Raw genomic sequence first — 18,496 nt, 5'->3', positions numbered from 1 at the left:
CTCCCTTTACCCCCAGGCTTGCAGGTACAGTATAGTGCGGGAGTCCGGATAGAGTAAAGAAGTCATGCTTATGTAATAGCTAGCAATGGACATGATCAAATTGTAATGTAAAAGTACAGTATAGTTATGTAATGAGGTTTATGGATGTTAGTGTGTGCTTGACCATAGATTGTGCTATCCCTTTAACACATGATCTTAGAGATTTTTACGATGTTTATGTAAACCAACTCAACGTATGTTATGTCACCCCTTGGGGGCACTGATGAGATCCCACAGAGGGATCAATGTTATGTTAATGTTTTATGCACAGGTTGAGTTTGGTTGATGTTCATGTAAAGAAAAGTTTTAATTTTTATGTATGTTGTGGATCATGTATGGGATTATACAGGTTTACAGGTTATATGTCAGGCTTGCTACGGGTCCCGGCGGCCTTAAGCCGATCTGGATCCTAGCGCCGGTAGCGGTCCGATTTTCGGGTCGTTACAAAAGGAGTCCCACATGAATAAGCATCGATCTGGAAGAAAAACAAAAATAAGAAAACAAGACAGATTGTGGACAAATTTCCATCAACTTCGATTTATGATTCTCATAGGATTTTTATATTTTTAATGTTAAAAAAGAAAAAATTATTTTTTAGTCTCTAAGGTATAACATAATTAACGGATTTGTCCCTATATTTTTAGAATCAAATACTTTCGTCTTTGAGGTTTAATTCCGTCAAAATCCAAAATCTCTCCGTAAAAAATTTCTGTTAAGTCAATAATTTTCACTTGGTCAAAAGAAAGAGAATAAATATAATTTTAAAAATACCCTTATCAATAATAAAATAAAAAAATTACTATTTAGCTTCTATAGGATGGAAAAACTCGCTATTTAGTCCCTCAATTTTGAAAAATATATTAAGATGTCTCTGATATTTTAAAAAGTCTATAGTTAGTTCCTCTATTAATTTTATTACTAAATATTTTACTATTTAGTCCCTATAGTTTAAAAAAAATTATTAGTTGGTCCCTCAAATTATTAAAAAGTTTACTAATTAGTCCCTTCATATCAGGGGTATTTTATATTTTTTTATAATACTTAACAACTAAAATTAATGGAAAAATTAACTAGTAGACTTTTTAAAATGTCAGAGACATTTTCATGAATTTTTCAAATTGCAAGAAGTGATCCACAGCGAGCGGCACCACAAAAATAATTTCTATTGAATTCTAACTTTTTATTTTTAATAATCTAAATTTTATATATTTTGATTTTTATTATCTTCACACAATTTGAATCTTAAATTTATTGAAATTTTTATTTGTTTATGGAGATTGAGTTTGAAATTGAGATTTTCTTCCTTGAATTTTGACGAAATTAAATTTTAGGGACTAAAGTGTTGAATTTGAAAAATAGAAGGACAAATCTGTTAATTATATAATATTTTAGGGACGAAAACATATTTTTTTTCTTCAATTTTTTGAGAGAAACCTATAAATTTATAGAAATTAAATATTAAGGACTAAAGTGTTGAGTTCTATAAAATGTAATTCGATCATTTTTCCTGTCATTAACAGTGCTTTTGACGGAAAAATATCTAATTTTAATGGAATTAAATTTTAAAGACGAAAGTATTGAGTTCTAAAAATAAAAATACGAATCTTTTAATTAGACTATATCTCAAATACTAAAAAATAATTTTTCCTTAAAAAAATTATTTAGTATTTTACGGGTGGAGGTGAAATATTTGTCAAAAAGAATTTTACTTTAGAATTTGCTAACTATTTTGACAAGTAAATAATTAATACGGGACAATTAAATAGTTAACAAAATTTAGAAATTGATTTTTTTATTTTTTTACTTTAAAAATATGTCCATATATATTATTTTGGTTTTAATTTGCTACCATTTTAATAAAAATTAAAACGTTATATTTTTTATTCACACTTTAATTATTAATCGAAAAGCATTTTAAAATTTATATAAAAAATATGTTCATTATCCTATGTTTTATTTTAAATTTAATATTTTAGAATATATTTATATTAATTTTCAAATTATGATAGAATTATTTTATAAAATAAACTTTTAACTTTTATTTTACTTTCTTCTAATTTTATCATATTTTTGTTTTATTTAATATATATTAATTTTTTTTATGACCAATCAAATTAAATACTTTATTATTAAAATAAATGAAATTAATATTTTAAATTTACATAAATTTCCAAATTAAATTTAATAATAAAAAGATATTATAAAAATATTTCTCTATCATATAATTTTTATTCATTTTATTTTTTACGTATATTAAAAAATATTTTTTTATTTTTTAATTATACTCATTTTAAAGATATTAAATTTTATTAAATAATAAAAAATATTTTAAAAAATTCTTAAAATTAAGAGAAAATTAAATAGAGTTATAATAATTAATTTATATATTATTATAGTATAAAAAATAGATAATAAGTTTAGGAAGTGGACAAAAATAATTGAATATAAAAATAGTATTTTTATTAAAAATAAAATTAATTTATAAAAATAAAAAATTATAAATAATTGTTGGAGATAATATTGAAAATTAAATATTATACTTGTGTATTTTTAAAGACATAATAATAAATAAAAATAATTTAAACCAATTAAAACTACTAGTTTAATAAATCAAATTCATATAGTATTTAAACTCTATAAAATTTTAATATATATATATCAATTAATTAAAATTGTTATTAAATACAAACCATATATAAACTTAATTAAATTAATATTTAATAATTTAATTAAAATAAAAATATAAAATTTTTATTTATGTAATAATACTTATTATATAATAAAGTTAATAAGCATGCAATTCTTTAAAAAGTTATCATAGTATAATTATAAAATAGATTGTAATTAAAATAAAAAATGTATTAATTATTAATTTTATTTAAATATAATAAAATTTAAAATTAAAATTAAAATTTTTATTTTACATTAAATATTTATTTTTAGTTTTAATTGTTTATAATTAAAAAATATAGCTAATTTTATTTTATTTGTAATTATTTTTTAATATAATAAAAGATTATTATTTATAAAGTTTTATTTTTATAAAAAAATTAATACTCCTTTATTTAATTTATTTAATATTATTTAAATTTATTTAATATTTTAATAATAATTCAACAACAATTTTAATTAAAAAAATTAAAATTTAACGCTCAGTCAAACAAAGCATAACAGAAGCCTACGCCAAGTTCCGAAATCCCACTCGTCTATTACTGCATTTGGCGACACTGCCAGTGCACCAACGCTTCCGTTCTCATTTCTCATCTCCCCATTCCCAACCCAACGCCTCGGATTCTCAACTTTTCTAAACCCCAATTCCTAAACTTATACATAATTCACAAATCGAAGTAGGTACCCATCAATTTTTCATTTTTCCTTTTTATTTTGCTTCCTTTTTATCATTGAAAGACTGATTATAGCGTTGTTTATAGATATGAAACGGAAGCGTGGACGCCCCAAAAAATCTGGTGCGAAAAAGCCTACTGTGGAGAATGTTGATGAGGAAGCGTTTTTGGACTTCGTTGCCAAAAATGTCGATGGAACTTCTGTGCCTGATCGACCTAATGATTATGGGTTTAGTTTGTATGATTCTGATAGTTCGTCTGCGTCTTCGTCGTCTTCTTCTTCAGGCGAAAGTGATGGGTTTCATTTCGAGGGAGGAGTTGGTAGTGGTTTTCATGAACCAACAACTGAATGGATGGTGAACAGACCAGCTAACAAACGTGCTCGACCTAAGAGAGGGGAAGCCTCAAAGAAAGGTACAAGTGCTACAGTTAAGACGTCTAAGGGAATGAGATCTTCAAGCAGGAAAGAACTACAGTCGAAGAACCCATCTCATTATTCTCGGATTAACCAGAATGAATTGAAAGCTACCTTAGAGGTATGTGGGACATTTTTTAGGTTATTGGGCTTTTGGGTGAAGTTTGTGGTTTCTGTGATTTGAGATTATTGGAGGTCCCAAATGTTTGGTTTTGTGTAGGAAAAGTTTTGATGGTTTTTTTTTTTTTTGAACTTTTTATTTGTGCTAAAGGTGATTAAGAAGGTTATGGAAATGGATGAGGCTGTACCTTTCAATGCTCCTGTGGATCCTGTCGCTCAGGGACTACCTGTAAGTGTCAATGGCTATTTGGTGCATTGTATATGTTGCATGAGTATAAACTCTATTTGCATGTTAGGGTAGTACTTATCTCTCGAACAACATGAGAGGCTATGGGAGTACCTGCATTAGACATGACATGTCCAGGGTTTAGAATAGAGGCATTGCAGAGGAAAAAAGAGCAACTTGTTCCTCATACACTTATTTGCATTATCGAGGCAGTGAAGGTGTTATGGAGCAAAAATTAAAGTCACTTAAATCTTTTAGTGGATTTCTGTTACCTTAGATTTGAAGATCAGACTAGTCAGATAACCAGTGGCTGATGCAAAACTTGAAGTAACGGTGCCCAGTTTTATTTGCTCAGTAAAATCGCAAATTTCACTCATTTCAGAAAAAAATTGTTGTCTATATACACATCAAAATCAAAGTTGTCAAGTAGAGAATCAAGTTCAAATAAAGTAATGAAAAAAAAATTATATATGTCAAATTTTTGCAAGTTAAATTCATATAAAATGTAGAATATGAGTTTTTAGATTTTTTTTTATAATCAGTAGTTTAAACTATTGCATATGAAAGCATTATTTGGTTTTTATCTATATTTAAGATCTTTAATTTTTAAATAATTTAAAACATTACCTATTTAATTTTTTTTTTCTAAATGTAGTAGTACATAAAACTGCTACTCATAAAACTATTTTTTTTTCATTTAAAATTTATTTCCTACATTTAAATAGACTAAAATATATAACTTAATCATATAAATAGAGATGATCAGAAACAACTATCACTTCTTAATAATAAAAAACAATGTACACAAAAAAAATGATGAGTTGATAATTTATTTTATCAATATTTTAAAAAAAATAAGCAGGATAAGAGCAGTTGAAATCTTGACGATTAGAAGAAAATTTTATGGATTAATGAAGAAATAGGGGAGAGGATATATAAGTAAGTGTGATTGCTATAAAAATAGTAGTGGGATTGGGGTTTTATTTATAGAAGAATTACTATCAAGTTTCTATGTTTTTGGGAAATTTATATTGTTTAGTCCATTTGTCAACTAAATCGTTAGCTAAGTTGTTTTATCCTTTGTTCACAAAGACTCAATGGTCTGGATATTTAAATTTACGAGGACTAAATGATATGTATCATTAAAATTATATGATTATGAACTAACTAATATAAATAATCAAGATATTTTAATAGATTTTTGATAGAAAAACTAAAGAATTTGATTTTATAGAACAAAAAATATTTTAATTAAATAATTTTCAAATAAAAATAAACTAATGAATTTTTTAAAAAATTAGGGACTTAATGGTAATTTTCCTCTTAGTTATTTAGTTCTATGGGAACTCTACCTTAATACCCTAAAGAAATTTTCTAAAATTTCATTGGGGCCCATGCCTAAATCCACCCCTGCAGATAACTAAATGGCTAAATTTTACACATGCGTAACACCCATTGCTGGGAATTTTGAAGATGGCCAAGCACTTCTGCAATCTCTTTTTTTATTGTTCATCCCTGACAAGTTTTGGGGAGAGACTAAAAAATTGCATTCTATGACTTATGGGTGCAATGCATTTGCCTTTTTGTTTTATTCCAGATGAAACAGGTTTCATTTGCACTTCATCTTCTCTTTTCATCACCCTTATATGAAAAAATGCGGATAGTAATAAGAGTTTTATTAAAAGCATAATGATTATGCCTTTCCACTATGGTGTCCAATTTCACAATAATAGCATCAAAGTTTTGTTTTGTATATTGTGCATGCTTATTCTGTTGTTCATTTGTGATTGGATATATGACGTGTTTTTCCCCCTCTCATAACCAATGTATGACATGGACTGATCTCTCTCTCCTGTTGGGTTGCTGGGGGTCTATCATGATGAGCAGGATTATTATACTGTCGTAGATATGCCTATGGATTTTGGAACAATAAGTAGCAATCTTCAAAATGGTATCAAGTACCTGAACGCAGAAGATGTGTATAAGGATGTGGAGCATATTTGGGAGAATTGTCGCAAGTATAACAAAAAGGGTGACTACATTGTGTACCTTATGAAAAGGGTGAAGAAGAAGTTTATGAAATACTGGACTGCTTCAGGACTACGAAGTGATATTCTGAAGAAGCCTGGTGGTATGAATTTCATGCTTATGCTTTTTCTTTGTTTGCTTGACTTGGCTAGTGCAGTTCTTAGAGCATAATTTTGCCGGATTAGTTCCTAGATTTCACGAAAATCATAAAAACTACTTCTCATTAACAAAGGGGAAAGGTATTTCTTCATTGGAAATCATGTTTTTGGTTATTTGGTAGAAATAATTAGTTAGGTATACAAAATTAGTTGCAGGGCATGATTTCCTTCTTCATTTCTGAAATGATCCATGGATATGCATCCTATTAGCCCATTGTGATGTTTTATTTATTAAATCTACTAAGATTGTCTGATATCTCCTGCAGCCTGTTAGTTCATGATTATAGTGTCATTGCCGTATACTAGTGATGTTTCAATGTTTGAGCTCTGTTAAATATGTGCTGACCTCTGATTATTTTGTTGGCCATCTGCACTTACTATTTCCTTTGGATTGCACCTTGACACACAATGGATGTGTACCTGGCTGTTCAGTGGATCAATTGTTTACCAGCATGAACCAACCTCAACCCAGCCACTGCCAAGCAAGTGAATCAAATCAGCCTAGGACAGGCATTTGGCGGCCTCAGCCTTCTCAGGCAAGTGTAGGTGTTTCTGGTGCAGGTATGCTATTCTTGAAAGTTTTGATGATGTAGATGAAAATATTTTTTTTGGATTTTGATATGTGCACAATTAGAAGTGAGAAAAAGAAAGCAGTAATACAAATGCACAGGTCTTGCATATATCTCTTTAGGTGAATTTAATCAGCTTCCTTTTTTCCTTTTTCTTGTGTTACTTTTTTTGTTAACCTACAGCCCTTTTTATTTGTTGGTATTTTATGTGAGATGATTAGGCATGCCACATGTTGACGCTAGCAAGGGGGGAAGAAGACATACGAAGAGATACTCTGAAATCCCATCAGTGTCGGGCCCTGGGAGCCGCAACCACCCTCCTAGGTCCCAAAACACCACACTTAAGAGAAAGAAGAGCGGTCGAGGTCCCACTCAATGCCATTTCATGTTTGACTTGCCTGAGGGTGAGCGAATACTTGTCCCTATCAACATGCTGGGACAACCTGTTGGTGCTGAAGCATCAAAGCTATCTTCCTTCTTGGGCATCATAGCACGAAATGGTAAGATGGCGCCACTTAATTTTCTGGACTGGTCAAGAATACCAGATGCAAACAAAGAGGATATGTGGCAGCTTGTGCAGGTATCAAGAAATCACATTCTCTTCTTAGTGGTAAAGCGATAGGGTGGGAGCCTGGGAGGGTTGATATTGAAAGGGACAAAAGAAAATCTCCTTTATCTTCTTGATTTTGTTCTTTCAAATATTTTTTAACTTTATTGTTTCTTGACTGATTCCTTTCTTGTTTGTGATGCAGATGAAGTTTGATATTGACCCCACGGGCAAAACTTGGGTTATGAAGTCCCTTGCATCAAAATGGAGGAACTGGAAAGCAAGATTAAAGGCTGACCATTATAACCCTCATACAACTGATGAGGAACGTTTGAAGGACTGTAACAAAAGAGTCCTTCCTGATCAATGGGCAGCCCTTGTATTGCATTGGAACTCTGAAGAGGTGCAGGTATGTGCTAGCTATGGCTATGGCAGTTTACAAGTTATTATTTGTATATCGTGTGGATACTCATATTTTCAAACTTACCTATGGCATTACAGTTGCGTTGTGCTAGAAATAAGGCTAACCGTGCAAAGCAGAAGAGTGCCCATGCTGCAGGTACAAAGAGCTTTGCAAGGATACGCGAGGAAGAGGTAATCCAAACTTTTTGGAACTTGTATTTGCACATAGTATATAAAAGACATGCAAATTTATTGTTGCTTATGTGATGATAGCTTGCAAAGAGGGCTGATGGAAAGGAACTTACTAGAGGAGAGTTATACATCCTAACCCGTACACGTAAGGATGGACGACCTGTGGACAAAGTAGCAGCAGAAGCAATAGTATGTTTCAATTAACTAGGCTGCGCACTTATTACTCATGTTGTTATTCCACATAATTTCCTTTGTGCAGTACTTAAACCTTATAAACTGAATACTCGAATCTTCCTTGCAGACAAAACTCCGTAAACTAGAAGCTCAGAAGCAGCGGACTTCACATGGCAGTGATGACTATGATGACACCTACGGCCAAGTTATGGGAAAAGGAAAAGGTAGCCATATGCACTTGGTCGGGTTGGGTCCCAGTCCTGCTGATGTCTGGGGCCAAAAACCTAGCCCTTATAGTCTTATGAGGATGGGTTTGGAGGCCAAAAGATCAGCTAATGAGGAGGTAAGCAAGATGTTAAACAAAATGGAGGCAATGGAGCAAAAGTATGCATCCCTTGAAGCACAGATAGTTAAGATGACTTCAAATATGGAGAATCTGATTGACAAGATGGGTGCTTTGGGTTCAAAACAGGTATCTATGGGTATTGTTGAATTAAATTGTAGAGTATATAGCATTTTGCATTGCATGACATTACTCTTCATTTCTGATAGTTTCCTAAAAATGCTCCTAAAGATTTACTGCCACAAGCACATTCATCAAGTCATGCAGTTCAATCTGATGAGGTGATGACACTTTTCCTCTGTAGGGTTTCTTTTTCAATGTCCATGCACACTTTAGTTATTTTATTTTATTTTTGTCAAAGAGGGCATGGAGTAGTTATGAACTTTGAATTCATGGTTGACTAGATTAAAAATGTCTACCCATTTTTAGTGGGTTGGGGATGGATGGCTAAACCATGTGGATGTTGTAAAGTTATTCACAAATATCAACATTTCATCATTTATAGTAATAGCTAATTTTAAATAGGGAATGAGTATTAGGCCATACCATAACCTCAACTTTTAAAATAATTTGCTCTTAAATATTCTATGGGTCCACAATTATATGGAAGAAATGTCATTTTTGCCTCTAAACTTTGAGGCAATATCCAATTTTGCCTAAATTTAAGTTTTTAGCCAGTTACCTAAACCTTTTGATCAAGCATCAAATTAGCCCACTTTTAGCAAAAAAGGTGAAAATAATAATTTTTCAACTTTTATGATAAAATATTAATTTTATATTTTAAATATTAAAAATATTTTTTTGTAATATTAAAAATATAAAATTAATATTTTATTATTAAAAATTTGGAAATCATTATTTCTCATCCTTTTTTTTTGTTGTTGTTGTCAAAGATGCGCTAGTTTGATCCTAAATCAAAGGGTTTCAGTAAATTGGACTAAAAACTTAATTTTTTGGGCAAAATTGGACATTGCCTCAAGTTTAGGGAAAAAGTGGATTTAATTCCACAATGCTAGCGTTTATGACTATTCCATGTGTTCATAATAAACATAATCTTAGTGCTTGATTGACGTTTATCCTATTCAATTTGTCCTATGCAGAGTACTGGCACACACAGGGGTTGAGTCTAGAGTAGAAGATGATTGTGTTAGATACTTGCTTCACCATTTATTGAGGGGATAGTGTAACCTATAAATGAGAGAAAGGAATTGCGTTAATGAAAGGGTATATCAATAAAAAGTAAATATCCAGGTGGGAGTGAGTTGGATGCTCTTAAACCACTTCCTGACTTTGTTAAAGAACACCTTTATCTTATTATAATGGGTCTCCTATTTGCCCGATTTGTCCTTCCATCTGATGAGAAGTTGGCTGGTTTTGCTGTCCTACTGCAGCACCTTACATAAACTTTTAATTTGGAATATGTGCTGATTATGATCATTGACCTCTATTGAGACTACAATAAATAAATTTTTTAACTTTTTGTTATATTCCTGCCTTACATGCAGGTTGACTAGAGACTACAGAGACGCATGATGCTCACAGTACTTGCTCAATTTATGTTTTGGAACATCTCTCCCCTTCTGTTGGCACAGGATATTATTGTTAGGCTTGATGGATTGAACCTGCCTTTTTGGATTGGACACATAATGCCAACTGCTACACAAGCTTTATGTATTTATGCATGAATTGTTCATAATCATGAATTTTGTTGCTTGTAATCAGAGTTCTATATTATTTGGTTTTGGAGTGATTGCTGATCATGGTTGGTATTCTTTATGTTGATGCATAGATGAAAATGACAATGAGAATTATAAAAGGAACCTGCAGAGATTTTTCGCTTTTGGCTTATTAGTTGTTCAGATGATGCTTTTGTAATTCTGATGGGCAGTGTGTGTAATTGAAGGAGCTTTTTACTGTTTCAAGATTTAAAAAAAAAAAAATTCTAAAATCTTAGTTCCAGAAAAAAATTTTCTGGATGAAGGCAAAGTTCTGGGTCTAATTTTTTTAAAAAATAAATAAAAAAACAAAATTCTATCACATTTATAAAATGCGATAGAACCGATGTCTGATTCATTATATTTTGTTTACTTCATTATTTTTTGTTTACTGTACAGTAAACTATTAATTAAAAAACAATTATAAATGTTCAAGTGCAGTAGTAATTAATTTGAATTATATTTATTTAATTTTTATATTTTATTATATTAATTTAATTATATATTAAATTTATATAAATATAATTATAAAAATTATATTAATTATTTTAATTTATTTATAATATAATATTATATTTATTATATATGTTAATTTATTTTATTAATTTATAAAATTCATTTAATTATATATTAAATTTATATAAATGTAATTTATTTGAGAAAATAATAATCGAATGAGTTACTGTAAACTGGGTTTATACGACGCCTTGTGCTTTTTCAAAAGAAATAAATTGGAAACCTAAGGTTGGAACTGTGCGGTACGGTTTAAACTTTTTTCAATTCAAGTGAGCCAAACTCTTACGTATTCATCAAGATAAAAGAGCGGACTTCTTACTTTTATAAAAAAAAAATTACATTATCATACAAAAATATCATAATAAGATAATTTTAGCGATACAAATATATCAATAAATAATTAAATATAAAAATTTAACAAATTAACTACTTATTTTATTCTAATAATAAAATAATTATTACACAATTTAATAAATTTATAATAATCAACTGAATTCAATTTTTACTAATGATCGCCTAGTTATTTTCTTAAAAAATTTTAAGAATAAATAGAATTATAGTAAAAAAAATATCCATATGTATAAAATAACATCATTAATAAATAAATAAATAAAAATTACAAGAAAGTGATATAACTCTTTACTTGTTTTGAATTTATATTAATTTTTTAAATAATATAAAAAATAATACCAAATCATTTATTTATTTTTATTAATTTATAAGTAGCTTGTAAGTTTTAAATTTTTTTTTTAAAAAAAAGCAATCGGAGTCAAATACCCTCAAATTTAATTTCTTTGTATAGAAATGTATAATGAGCTTATAAATTTATATATAAATATTTAATTGGAAAGTATTAATTTATTTTATCTTCATTTAATATAAATGATTTTATAAAATTTTTTAATAAATTATTATAAAATTATTTATAATTTTATTTTTATATATGATGAAATTTTAATTATTTTTGTTTATTTTAAATAAAATAATTTAAAAAATTCAATTTCAATTAAAATTTTATAAAAAATTTTATTTTAAATAACCGTAAAAAGTCAAATTCATAATAATTACATCTACATAAAAAAAAAGGAAATTTAGGGCAAATTCATTAAATAATTCATAGTAACGAACTTATAAAAGCATTTTTTTAAATAAATAAAATTCAGTTACTATTAAACGACACCGCTTTCGCTGATTAAGTCCTTTTTAAAATAAAAATGTTCTTAATTGAATTGAATGCTCAAAGCCTCGCAAAATTGTAAAACCTTAAACCTCCCTAACAGAGCTCTCTATCTGTCTGTATATCCTCCGAATCAATTATTAGCTCGAATTTCTCCTTCAACTGGAAGAAGGTATGTGCTATTTATCATCTGTTAATTTACGCTTTTGCTTTTTGTCAGGGTTAATTCTAGGGTTTGCTTGCTAGGGAAGACTTGAAGTGTACCTTGTGCTATCTGTCTTGGGATTTTGCTTGTAATTTTCTTTGAAGCTTCATATTTTCGATAATTCAACGACAAAATTTCAAAAATTTTATACCCAGTGTATTATTTTTCATTTTTTCTTTTCAATGTAAAGCAATGAGCTTGGAAATTAATTGCAACTTATTGGGATATTCTGAAAATGTGTTGAATTGTGGATTTATGATTATTTTGTTTTGGAATTCTGTATAAGGTAGAATATGAAACGAAAGAGAGGGAACAAGAAAGGCAAGCAAAAGGGCCCTCCTGTGCCTGCCACAACTGAGGCAGTTGTAAATTTAGTTAGTTTGGATGGGGAAGATAATTCTGCTGCAGATGAGGACGATGATAATAATAACAATGTTGACAGTCATAATAATGAAGAATATGAATCTGGAATGGAGATTGATACACCTTCTTCCACTGGTACAGACCAGCCACTGAATCTTGCTAGTATCAACCCTGATGGTTCAATTGACAAGACTGCAGGAAAGTCAGTTGGGCGTGTTAAGGTTAAGCTCAAGACTTCAAAGGTGTTAGAATCACCGAGCGATACTGATAAGAGTAGCCCCCAACTGGGTTTGGAGAAACAAGGTGTGGTTGGTGATAAAATGGAAGATACTGGCAACTCCCTGTCCGAAATTAAAACTGGTGTTCCTGGACATGTGTCAAAGAAACCTGGCAGTATCAAGATTAAGCCGTCAAAAGTGCTGGGCGGATTGAATGTCGAGAAGAGTAGCACTGGAATGGCACAGGATGAGAGTTTACAACAAAAGGAACCAAAGACACCTCATCAAGAATATCAATATAGCAAACAAGAGTTAGATTCTGCCTTGTTGGTGAGTAAGAAGTTTCAATTGGGATTCCTTTGTGTTTCTTGACTGCATATTGTCGAGTTTGGAGTACTTATTATTGTTATATTTATCCTTGCAGGTGATTAAGAAGGTAATGAAAATGGATGCAGCTGAACCCTTCAATGTTCCTGTCAATCCTGAAGCTTTAGGAATACCTGTAAGTGGAAATACTTGTTGTTTGGGATGCTTGATGACATTATGTTTTATGGTCCTTATAGCATAATACTTTAGTACCTTTTTTCCCTTGTCCATCACTTTGCAAGCTTTGTGTTTGAATATTATATTTCATTGCCAAGATCAGTAAAGCTTTGCAATTAATTTGGCATTGACCTTTACTTGTCTTTGAGTGTATGTATCATAAATTCTTAGGACTCTCATTTATGCTTGCTGGCTTATTATTATTCTCTGCATTTCTCTCTATGTAAGGACCACCCTCATGTAAAACATAGGAATCTCATCTGTCTTCTTCATTGTCATGTCAATCTCCACCTCTATATAACAAGAGAAAAAATATCCATCTTTGAACATTCAGTATTTCTTTATGCTGACTGAACAGAAAATGTGGTAGTACTAGTTTTTTTTTTTCCGTTCTTTTTCTGATAATAGTCCTATATTTTATGCCAGACTGCTTGAGATGTTTATTTCTTCACATAGAATAATTTTTTTTTTGTTGGTACATTTAACCAGGATTATTTTGACATCATTGATACACCAATGGACTTTGGAACAATATGCAGAAATCTTGAAAAAGGTGATAAATATATGAACTCAGAGGATGTCTATAAAGATGTTCAATACATTTGGGACAATTGTTACAAGTATAACAATAAGGGTGACTATATATTGGACCTCATGAGAAGGGTGAAAAAGAATTTTATGAAGTATTGGACTGCAGCTGGTTTATTCACTGAACAATCAAGAGGTTCCAGTGGTATGTGTTTTATGGTTGTATTATTTGAGTCAAATTATTTTTTTGTGCTAAGACTCATTTAAAAACATGCCTTTCTTTTTTTCCCCTTCTGTTTGTAAGAGCCAAAAGAAAAAGCTAAATGAACAGATTATTTTTATCATTTTAACAGTAATCTAACTTTTTGTTAGTTGGCATGACAGAAACATTGCAGCCATGGGATCTTTTTATTTTTTTTATTTATTGTTTCTTATTGTTATGAATCACAACTAAAAAAATGGAGGAATAGCTAGTTTTGAGGCCTTGATGAAAAGGGCAAAAAATGAGTTTCAGTGGTTTTGGCAATATATCAGTACTTCTAATTTTATCAATTGAGGTGAAATTTTAATTATTGATGCACCATTATATCCTCCATATCATTATCTTGCTTACATGGATCTTAAGCAGGAGTTATTGGGGCCAAAATATGTCAAGAAACAACTAATGTGGCGGGGCATTCATTTCCTGAAATATATGTGGCTATAAGTCGGATGAACCGTTGCCATATAGGTTCTTAGTGCCAAATCGTATTTGCTATGAAAGATAGAATGTATGGTTGCTGTCATAAATTCTTTCGTTCCTAAACATCATAAGTCATCTCTGATTCATTATGATCCTTTATCAATTTGTATGTAAGGCAATTTGTCTCTGTAGATTGTTAGGAACTTGTTTTTTAGCTTCCTGTTGTTTAAATTGGAACATGCTTGCTCCATTGGGTTTAAGGCTGTTTGGCTTCATTTTACCATGGCAGCCTGAGCATTATTCACTTTCATTGTGCCAGGTGCTGAAGGTCCTCAAGGGGAGGACATTGGAGCATCAAGTCAGGGACATGGTAAAAGTGGTCAGTCTAAACAGAAGACGAAAAAGCGTCATGGGTATGTCTCTCTACTGGTTAATTCTTTTTCTGTTAATGCATAGTGTGCATACTCCAATGCTCTAGATGTATTTTGTGAATTCTTGAAATGGTAATTCCTGGAATCTGAATATCCAATTTTTAGTCGTCTCATGTATGTTATTTGACAAATCTACGTTAGCAGCAAATAAATCTAGCAGGAAATAGTGAATGGTCATACAATTTGCTGAGGAAAATTGTTTTATCGTTCCTTTTCCCCATCCCTTTGTTTGTGGTTCTTGAGATATTTTGAATCACTTAATCTTGTAGTTGCATATTTATTCAGTTTAGTCCAGTTGCTAACTGTTGTTAAGAAGAAACTTGGATAAAATATAATGTATGCATCAAACAAACTGCATGCCCTGCTTTTGCTTTGTTCTCACATGTTAGAATACCCTATGTCATAGATTGCACAAGATTGGATGATCATAATCTTTCTTAGCTTTAAGTAAGATAGCTACTTCTAATTTGCAGAAGGCGCCATAAACTTGATTGCCTATGCGCCATTTGTGTTTTAAAGCGTCGGAGACGAGAGCGTGAGGAGAATGCTCGACTTGCTAAAGGTCAGACTGGAGGTGCTGATAACAAACTTGCTCAGGAGTTAAAGCAAGAGGTGCATCTATATTTTGCTACTAACGAATGATAACTATATAAAAACTTCCATGGATCAAGTAGATCTTAAGTTAGTTTGATAATACGTGGTTTGTAACCATATTTAGTTTGACAAGATCTTGGTTACATGCCAATATTTCTTAAATTTACTGAGATTTTGAAATATATCTTTTTGATTTTGACAGAAGTATCTGATAGTTGCATACTTGATATGTGTTGGTTGCTTGCTGGTGGAATCTTAATGTGCACCCTTTTTTGTTCTTAGTAGTTAACATAGGAAAAAATTACAGTATAGTGGAAAACCAGCTAATTTAATCATACTAATCATTTTCTGCAGAATTTTACTTGTAAATTGTTCATGTAAATTATACATATACATGCATGCACATGATTATTTACATTTTAATATGTTGATTGAATGTGATAAATATTGCATACTGATTTCTCTGTTAATTTGTCCCCAAGATAATTGTTGTCGTGTTTCAACTGAAAGACAATAATGCCCATTTGCTAATGCAGTAAATGTCAGTAGTACACTTCCTGTTTTGTATGAATATGGAATTAGAAGGAAATAAAGGAATCTATGCGCGTTTGTTCGAGTGTATTGTAAGCCAAATTAATTAGTGGAGTGATTAGCTGGAGGATCTGCTTAATGGTATCGACTGTTCCTTTAAATTGTGAAATATACATGTTGACCAACTAGAAGCATAAATGTTTAAAAGTGTGCTCGAGTCTTGAGGTTCATTCTAATTGATTGTAGTCCCCTTTCTATAATAGAATAGGTTTGTCATATCACCACATAGGGGGGGAAAGAAGAGGATGGAGTCTCATCCCAATAACTACTGCTGGGATCTTTGCCTTTGAACAAGAAGTATAGCTATAATGTGTTTCTTTGATTTTTGTTTGTTAATAATTTTCCAAATATGTTAAGGTTGGCACCAACTTGGTTCCCATTGTACTATTCTTTCTTTGCTTATAAGAAGAATAAGACAAAAAATTAAGAAAATAATACTTGTTTTCTCTCTCTCTCTCTCTTCTTGAAGGAATCTTCACTTGTAGAAAGCCCTGGAGGTGAAGATTCATCTTCAAATATGGATGAATCATTAGATCCAGATGCAGATGCTGAGGTGGAAGGAAAGGGACAGGGAGTGAAAATTGAGGATACTGAGCAGCAGAACAGTTCTATCAAGGAGAAGCATGAGGAGGCAGAGGAAGACGACGACGACGATGAGGAAGAGGAGGACGAAGAGGTAGAGAATGAGATAGAAATTAAAAAGACTGGGAAGGTTGAGACACCAGAGTTTGCTGATAGATCAGGAGAGGAGCCTAATCAACAGCCTGGATTAGCAGGGAATGCCGGTGCAGAGGGCCAAAAGCATAATGTGAAGGGACATGCAATGGGGCAGCATGAGGAAGAAACTCCAAAAGTTCAGCATAATAAGGATATGGTAATTAACTTGATAAATTTTATGTGATATTTGTGTGTGGGCTTGTAAAGTAAGCTTGCTTAGCATATGGTGACTAGGAAGCCTGGCAAGTGGGTGGGTGGATTTTTAGTCATTAGGTATTTTATCAATAAAGTAATATTAACTCATTCATGTCATCATTCTACATATGAAGGGGCACACACACCTTTGGAGACCTATTAACAAGGTTACTTAAATTGAAATCAATCATAAAAGTCAAGGGTAAAATGATAAAATTAAAAATATTAGCCAAAATTGATAACTTTACAGCAGGCATAACATAATTTCTCGTGAAAAGAAAATGCTCGTGTTATATTACTATGATGTCAGGTCTTTTGTTTGGTTTATTGAGTCCGTAATTTTACATGGTTACAGGAATCACAAGAAAGACGGAAGAAAGCTATAATGTTTGAGAAGTTCCATTCTGAAAATCCCTTGCTTCTCAGTCTTTGCAGAAGTCTCTTCCCTGACAACCATAAGTCTGTCTGGAGTGGGCCTCACTCACTGGTTCAGCGTGAAGGTTCTGCTCGTAGAAGTTCTATTCATGCTGCCGTTGAAACTTTGATGAAGTAGGTACTTTTTGATAACTTCACATTGGCCCTGTTCTGTAATATTAGCTATTTTAGTAGTTGTTAGCCGTATTAGTAGCAGGTAATTATTCTAGCAGTGGTTAGGTAAAAGTTAAAAGATACTAGGTCAAAACACTGAGTATTACCTTACCGAACAGGGCCAATGTCACTACAAAGGATCTTGATGCATTGTGGGTATTAAAGTGAAGTTTTGTTTATATCAATATTAATGGTAAAGTAGAATTGTTGTGTGTGCACATGAATTAGTCAAAAAATTTGTTTGAAAGTTTGGTTGGATAAAAAAGTTGAATAGAGTTTTAGTGGTTAGAATAGAATAGATAATAAAAGAAATGATGAATAAATTTATAAAAAAAAAAAAAAGATGATATGAAAAGGGTTAAAGTTTTTTGGTGATTTGAGCTGAATTCAATAAAGAGAATGAAAGACTTGACTTCAACATGACTTGATTGCTGAATAAGTCTTTGTTTTCACATTGATTTTGGAGATTCTTATTTAGAGACAATCCTAACAAGCCAAGGGAGAGATTGTTTCAAGTCTTCCAATGAGGAAAGGCAGCTGCTTTTTAATTTCTTTAAGATTTATCATTTCATGCTAAAATAAGTTGGTCCACTATCGTTAAGGCAAAAGTCTCATCATGTAGCATTTTCTTTTGATTATAGAAAGATTATGAATTCATAAGTGGGATTTGTGAGAAGATGATTTTGTCTTGTTATCAATGCTGAGTCTGGTAGTTAAGTGGTGGTTCTTGTCTGCTGAGGATAATAAATTTGCTCTGTAATAGAGTTGTTTACAATACCTAGTCAGCATCTGTAGTGATCTCTTGGGGATGTGTTAATTTTTATATATATTTTTCCCAAAAGAGTAATGATAACATATCCAGTGTCAGTATTTGCA

At 31.1% G+C, this 18,496-nt stretch overlaps 2 protein-coding genes across 7 annotated transcripts; both read left to right on the top strand.

The window, feature by feature from the left end:
• Positions 1-3,216: 3,216 nt before the first annotated feature.
• LOC110625003 lies at positions 3,217-10,317 on the top strand. Of its 3 annotated transcripts, none has more exons than XM_021770481.2 (12): positions 3,217-3,390; positions 3,471-3,919; positions 4,070-4,147; positions 6,032-6,275; positions 6,763-6,891; positions 7,121-7,479; positions 7,652-7,855; positions 7,948-8,040; positions 8,122-8,229; positions 8,342-8,686; positions 8,767-8,838; positions 10,063-10,317. In XM_021770481.2, the coding sequence occupies exons 2-12, from the start codon at positions 3,473-3,475 to the stop codon at positions 10,069-10,071; spliced, it is 2,088 nt and encodes a 695-aa protein (XP_021626173.1). In that variant the 5' UTR covers positions 3,217-3,390; positions 3,471-3,472; the 3' UTR covers positions 10,072-10,317. The 3 variants fall into 3 exon arrangements, with proteins under 3 accessions (XP_021626173.1, XP_021626175.1, XP_021626172.1); XM_021770480.2 differs by having other exon boundaries at positions 3,218-3,386; XM_021770483.2 differs by lacking the exon at positions 8,767-8,838 and having other exon boundaries at positions 3,217-3,386.
• A 1,689-nt stretch (positions 10,318-12,006) lies between these two features.
• On the top strand, positions 12,007-17,838 carry LOC110624928 (bromodomain-containing protein 2). Of its 4 annotated transcripts, none has more exons than XM_021770393.2 (8): positions 12,007-12,137; positions 12,461-13,081; positions 13,176-13,253; positions 13,784-14,027; positions 14,824-14,917; positions 15,409-15,547; positions 16,590-16,994; positions 17,388-17,838. In XM_021770393.2, the coding sequence occupies exons 2-8, from the start codon at positions 12,464-12,466 to the stop codon at positions 17,583-17,585; spliced, it is 1,776 nt and encodes a 591-aa protein (XP_021626085.1). In that variant the 5' UTR covers positions 12,007-12,137; positions 12,461-12,463; the 3' UTR covers positions 17,586-17,838. The 4 variants fall into 4 exon arrangements, with proteins under 4 accessions (XP_021626085.1, XP_021626086.1, XP_043817137.1 ...); XM_021770394.2 differs by having other exon boundaries at positions 12,012-12,137; positions 12,457-13,081; XM_043961202.1 differs by having other exon boundaries at positions 12,020-12,137; positions 12,444-13,081.
• The last annotated feature ends 658 nt before the right edge of the window (positions 17,839-18,496 follow it).

Source organism: Manihot esculenta, chromosome 10 (genome assembly GCF_001659605.2).
Source record: "Manihot esculenta cultivar AM560-2 chromosome 10, M.esculenta_v8, whole genome shotgun sequence".
Taxonomy (NCBI): domain Eukaryota; kingdom Viridiplantae; phylum Streptophyta; class Magnoliopsida; order Malpighiales; family Euphorbiaceae; genus Manihot; species Manihot esculenta.
This window is presented reverse-complemented; position numbering and strand designations above follow the sequence as displayed.

Excerpts from the sequence above, each read along its gene's own strand:
- LOC110625003 (XM_021770481.2), top strand. The coding sequence starts at position 3,473 with ATGAAACGGAAGCGTGGACGCCCCAAAAAATCTGGTGCGAAAAAGCCT. Across the intron at positions 6,276-6,762 it reads TATTCTGAAGAAGCCTGGTG|TGGATCAATTGTTTACCAGC; the intron begins GTATGAATTTCA and ends CTGGCTGTTCAG. Across the intron at positions 7,480-7,651 it reads ATATGTGGCAGCTTGTGCAG|ATGAAGTTTGATATTGACCC; the intron begins GTATCAAGAAAT and ends TTTGTGATGCAG.
- LOC110624928 (XM_021770393.2), top strand. The coding sequence starts at position 12,464 with ATGAAACGAAAGAGAGGGAACAAGAAAGGCAAGCAAAAGGGCCCTCCT. Across the intron at positions 13,254-13,783 it reads CTGAAGCTTTAGGAATACCT|GATTATTTTGACATCATTGA; the intron begins GTAAGTGGAAAT and ends ACATTTAACCAG. Across the intron at positions 15,548-16,589 it reads CTCAGGAGTTAAAGCAAGAG|GAATCTTCACTTGTAGAAAG; the intron begins GTGCATCTATAT and ends CTCTTCTTGAAG.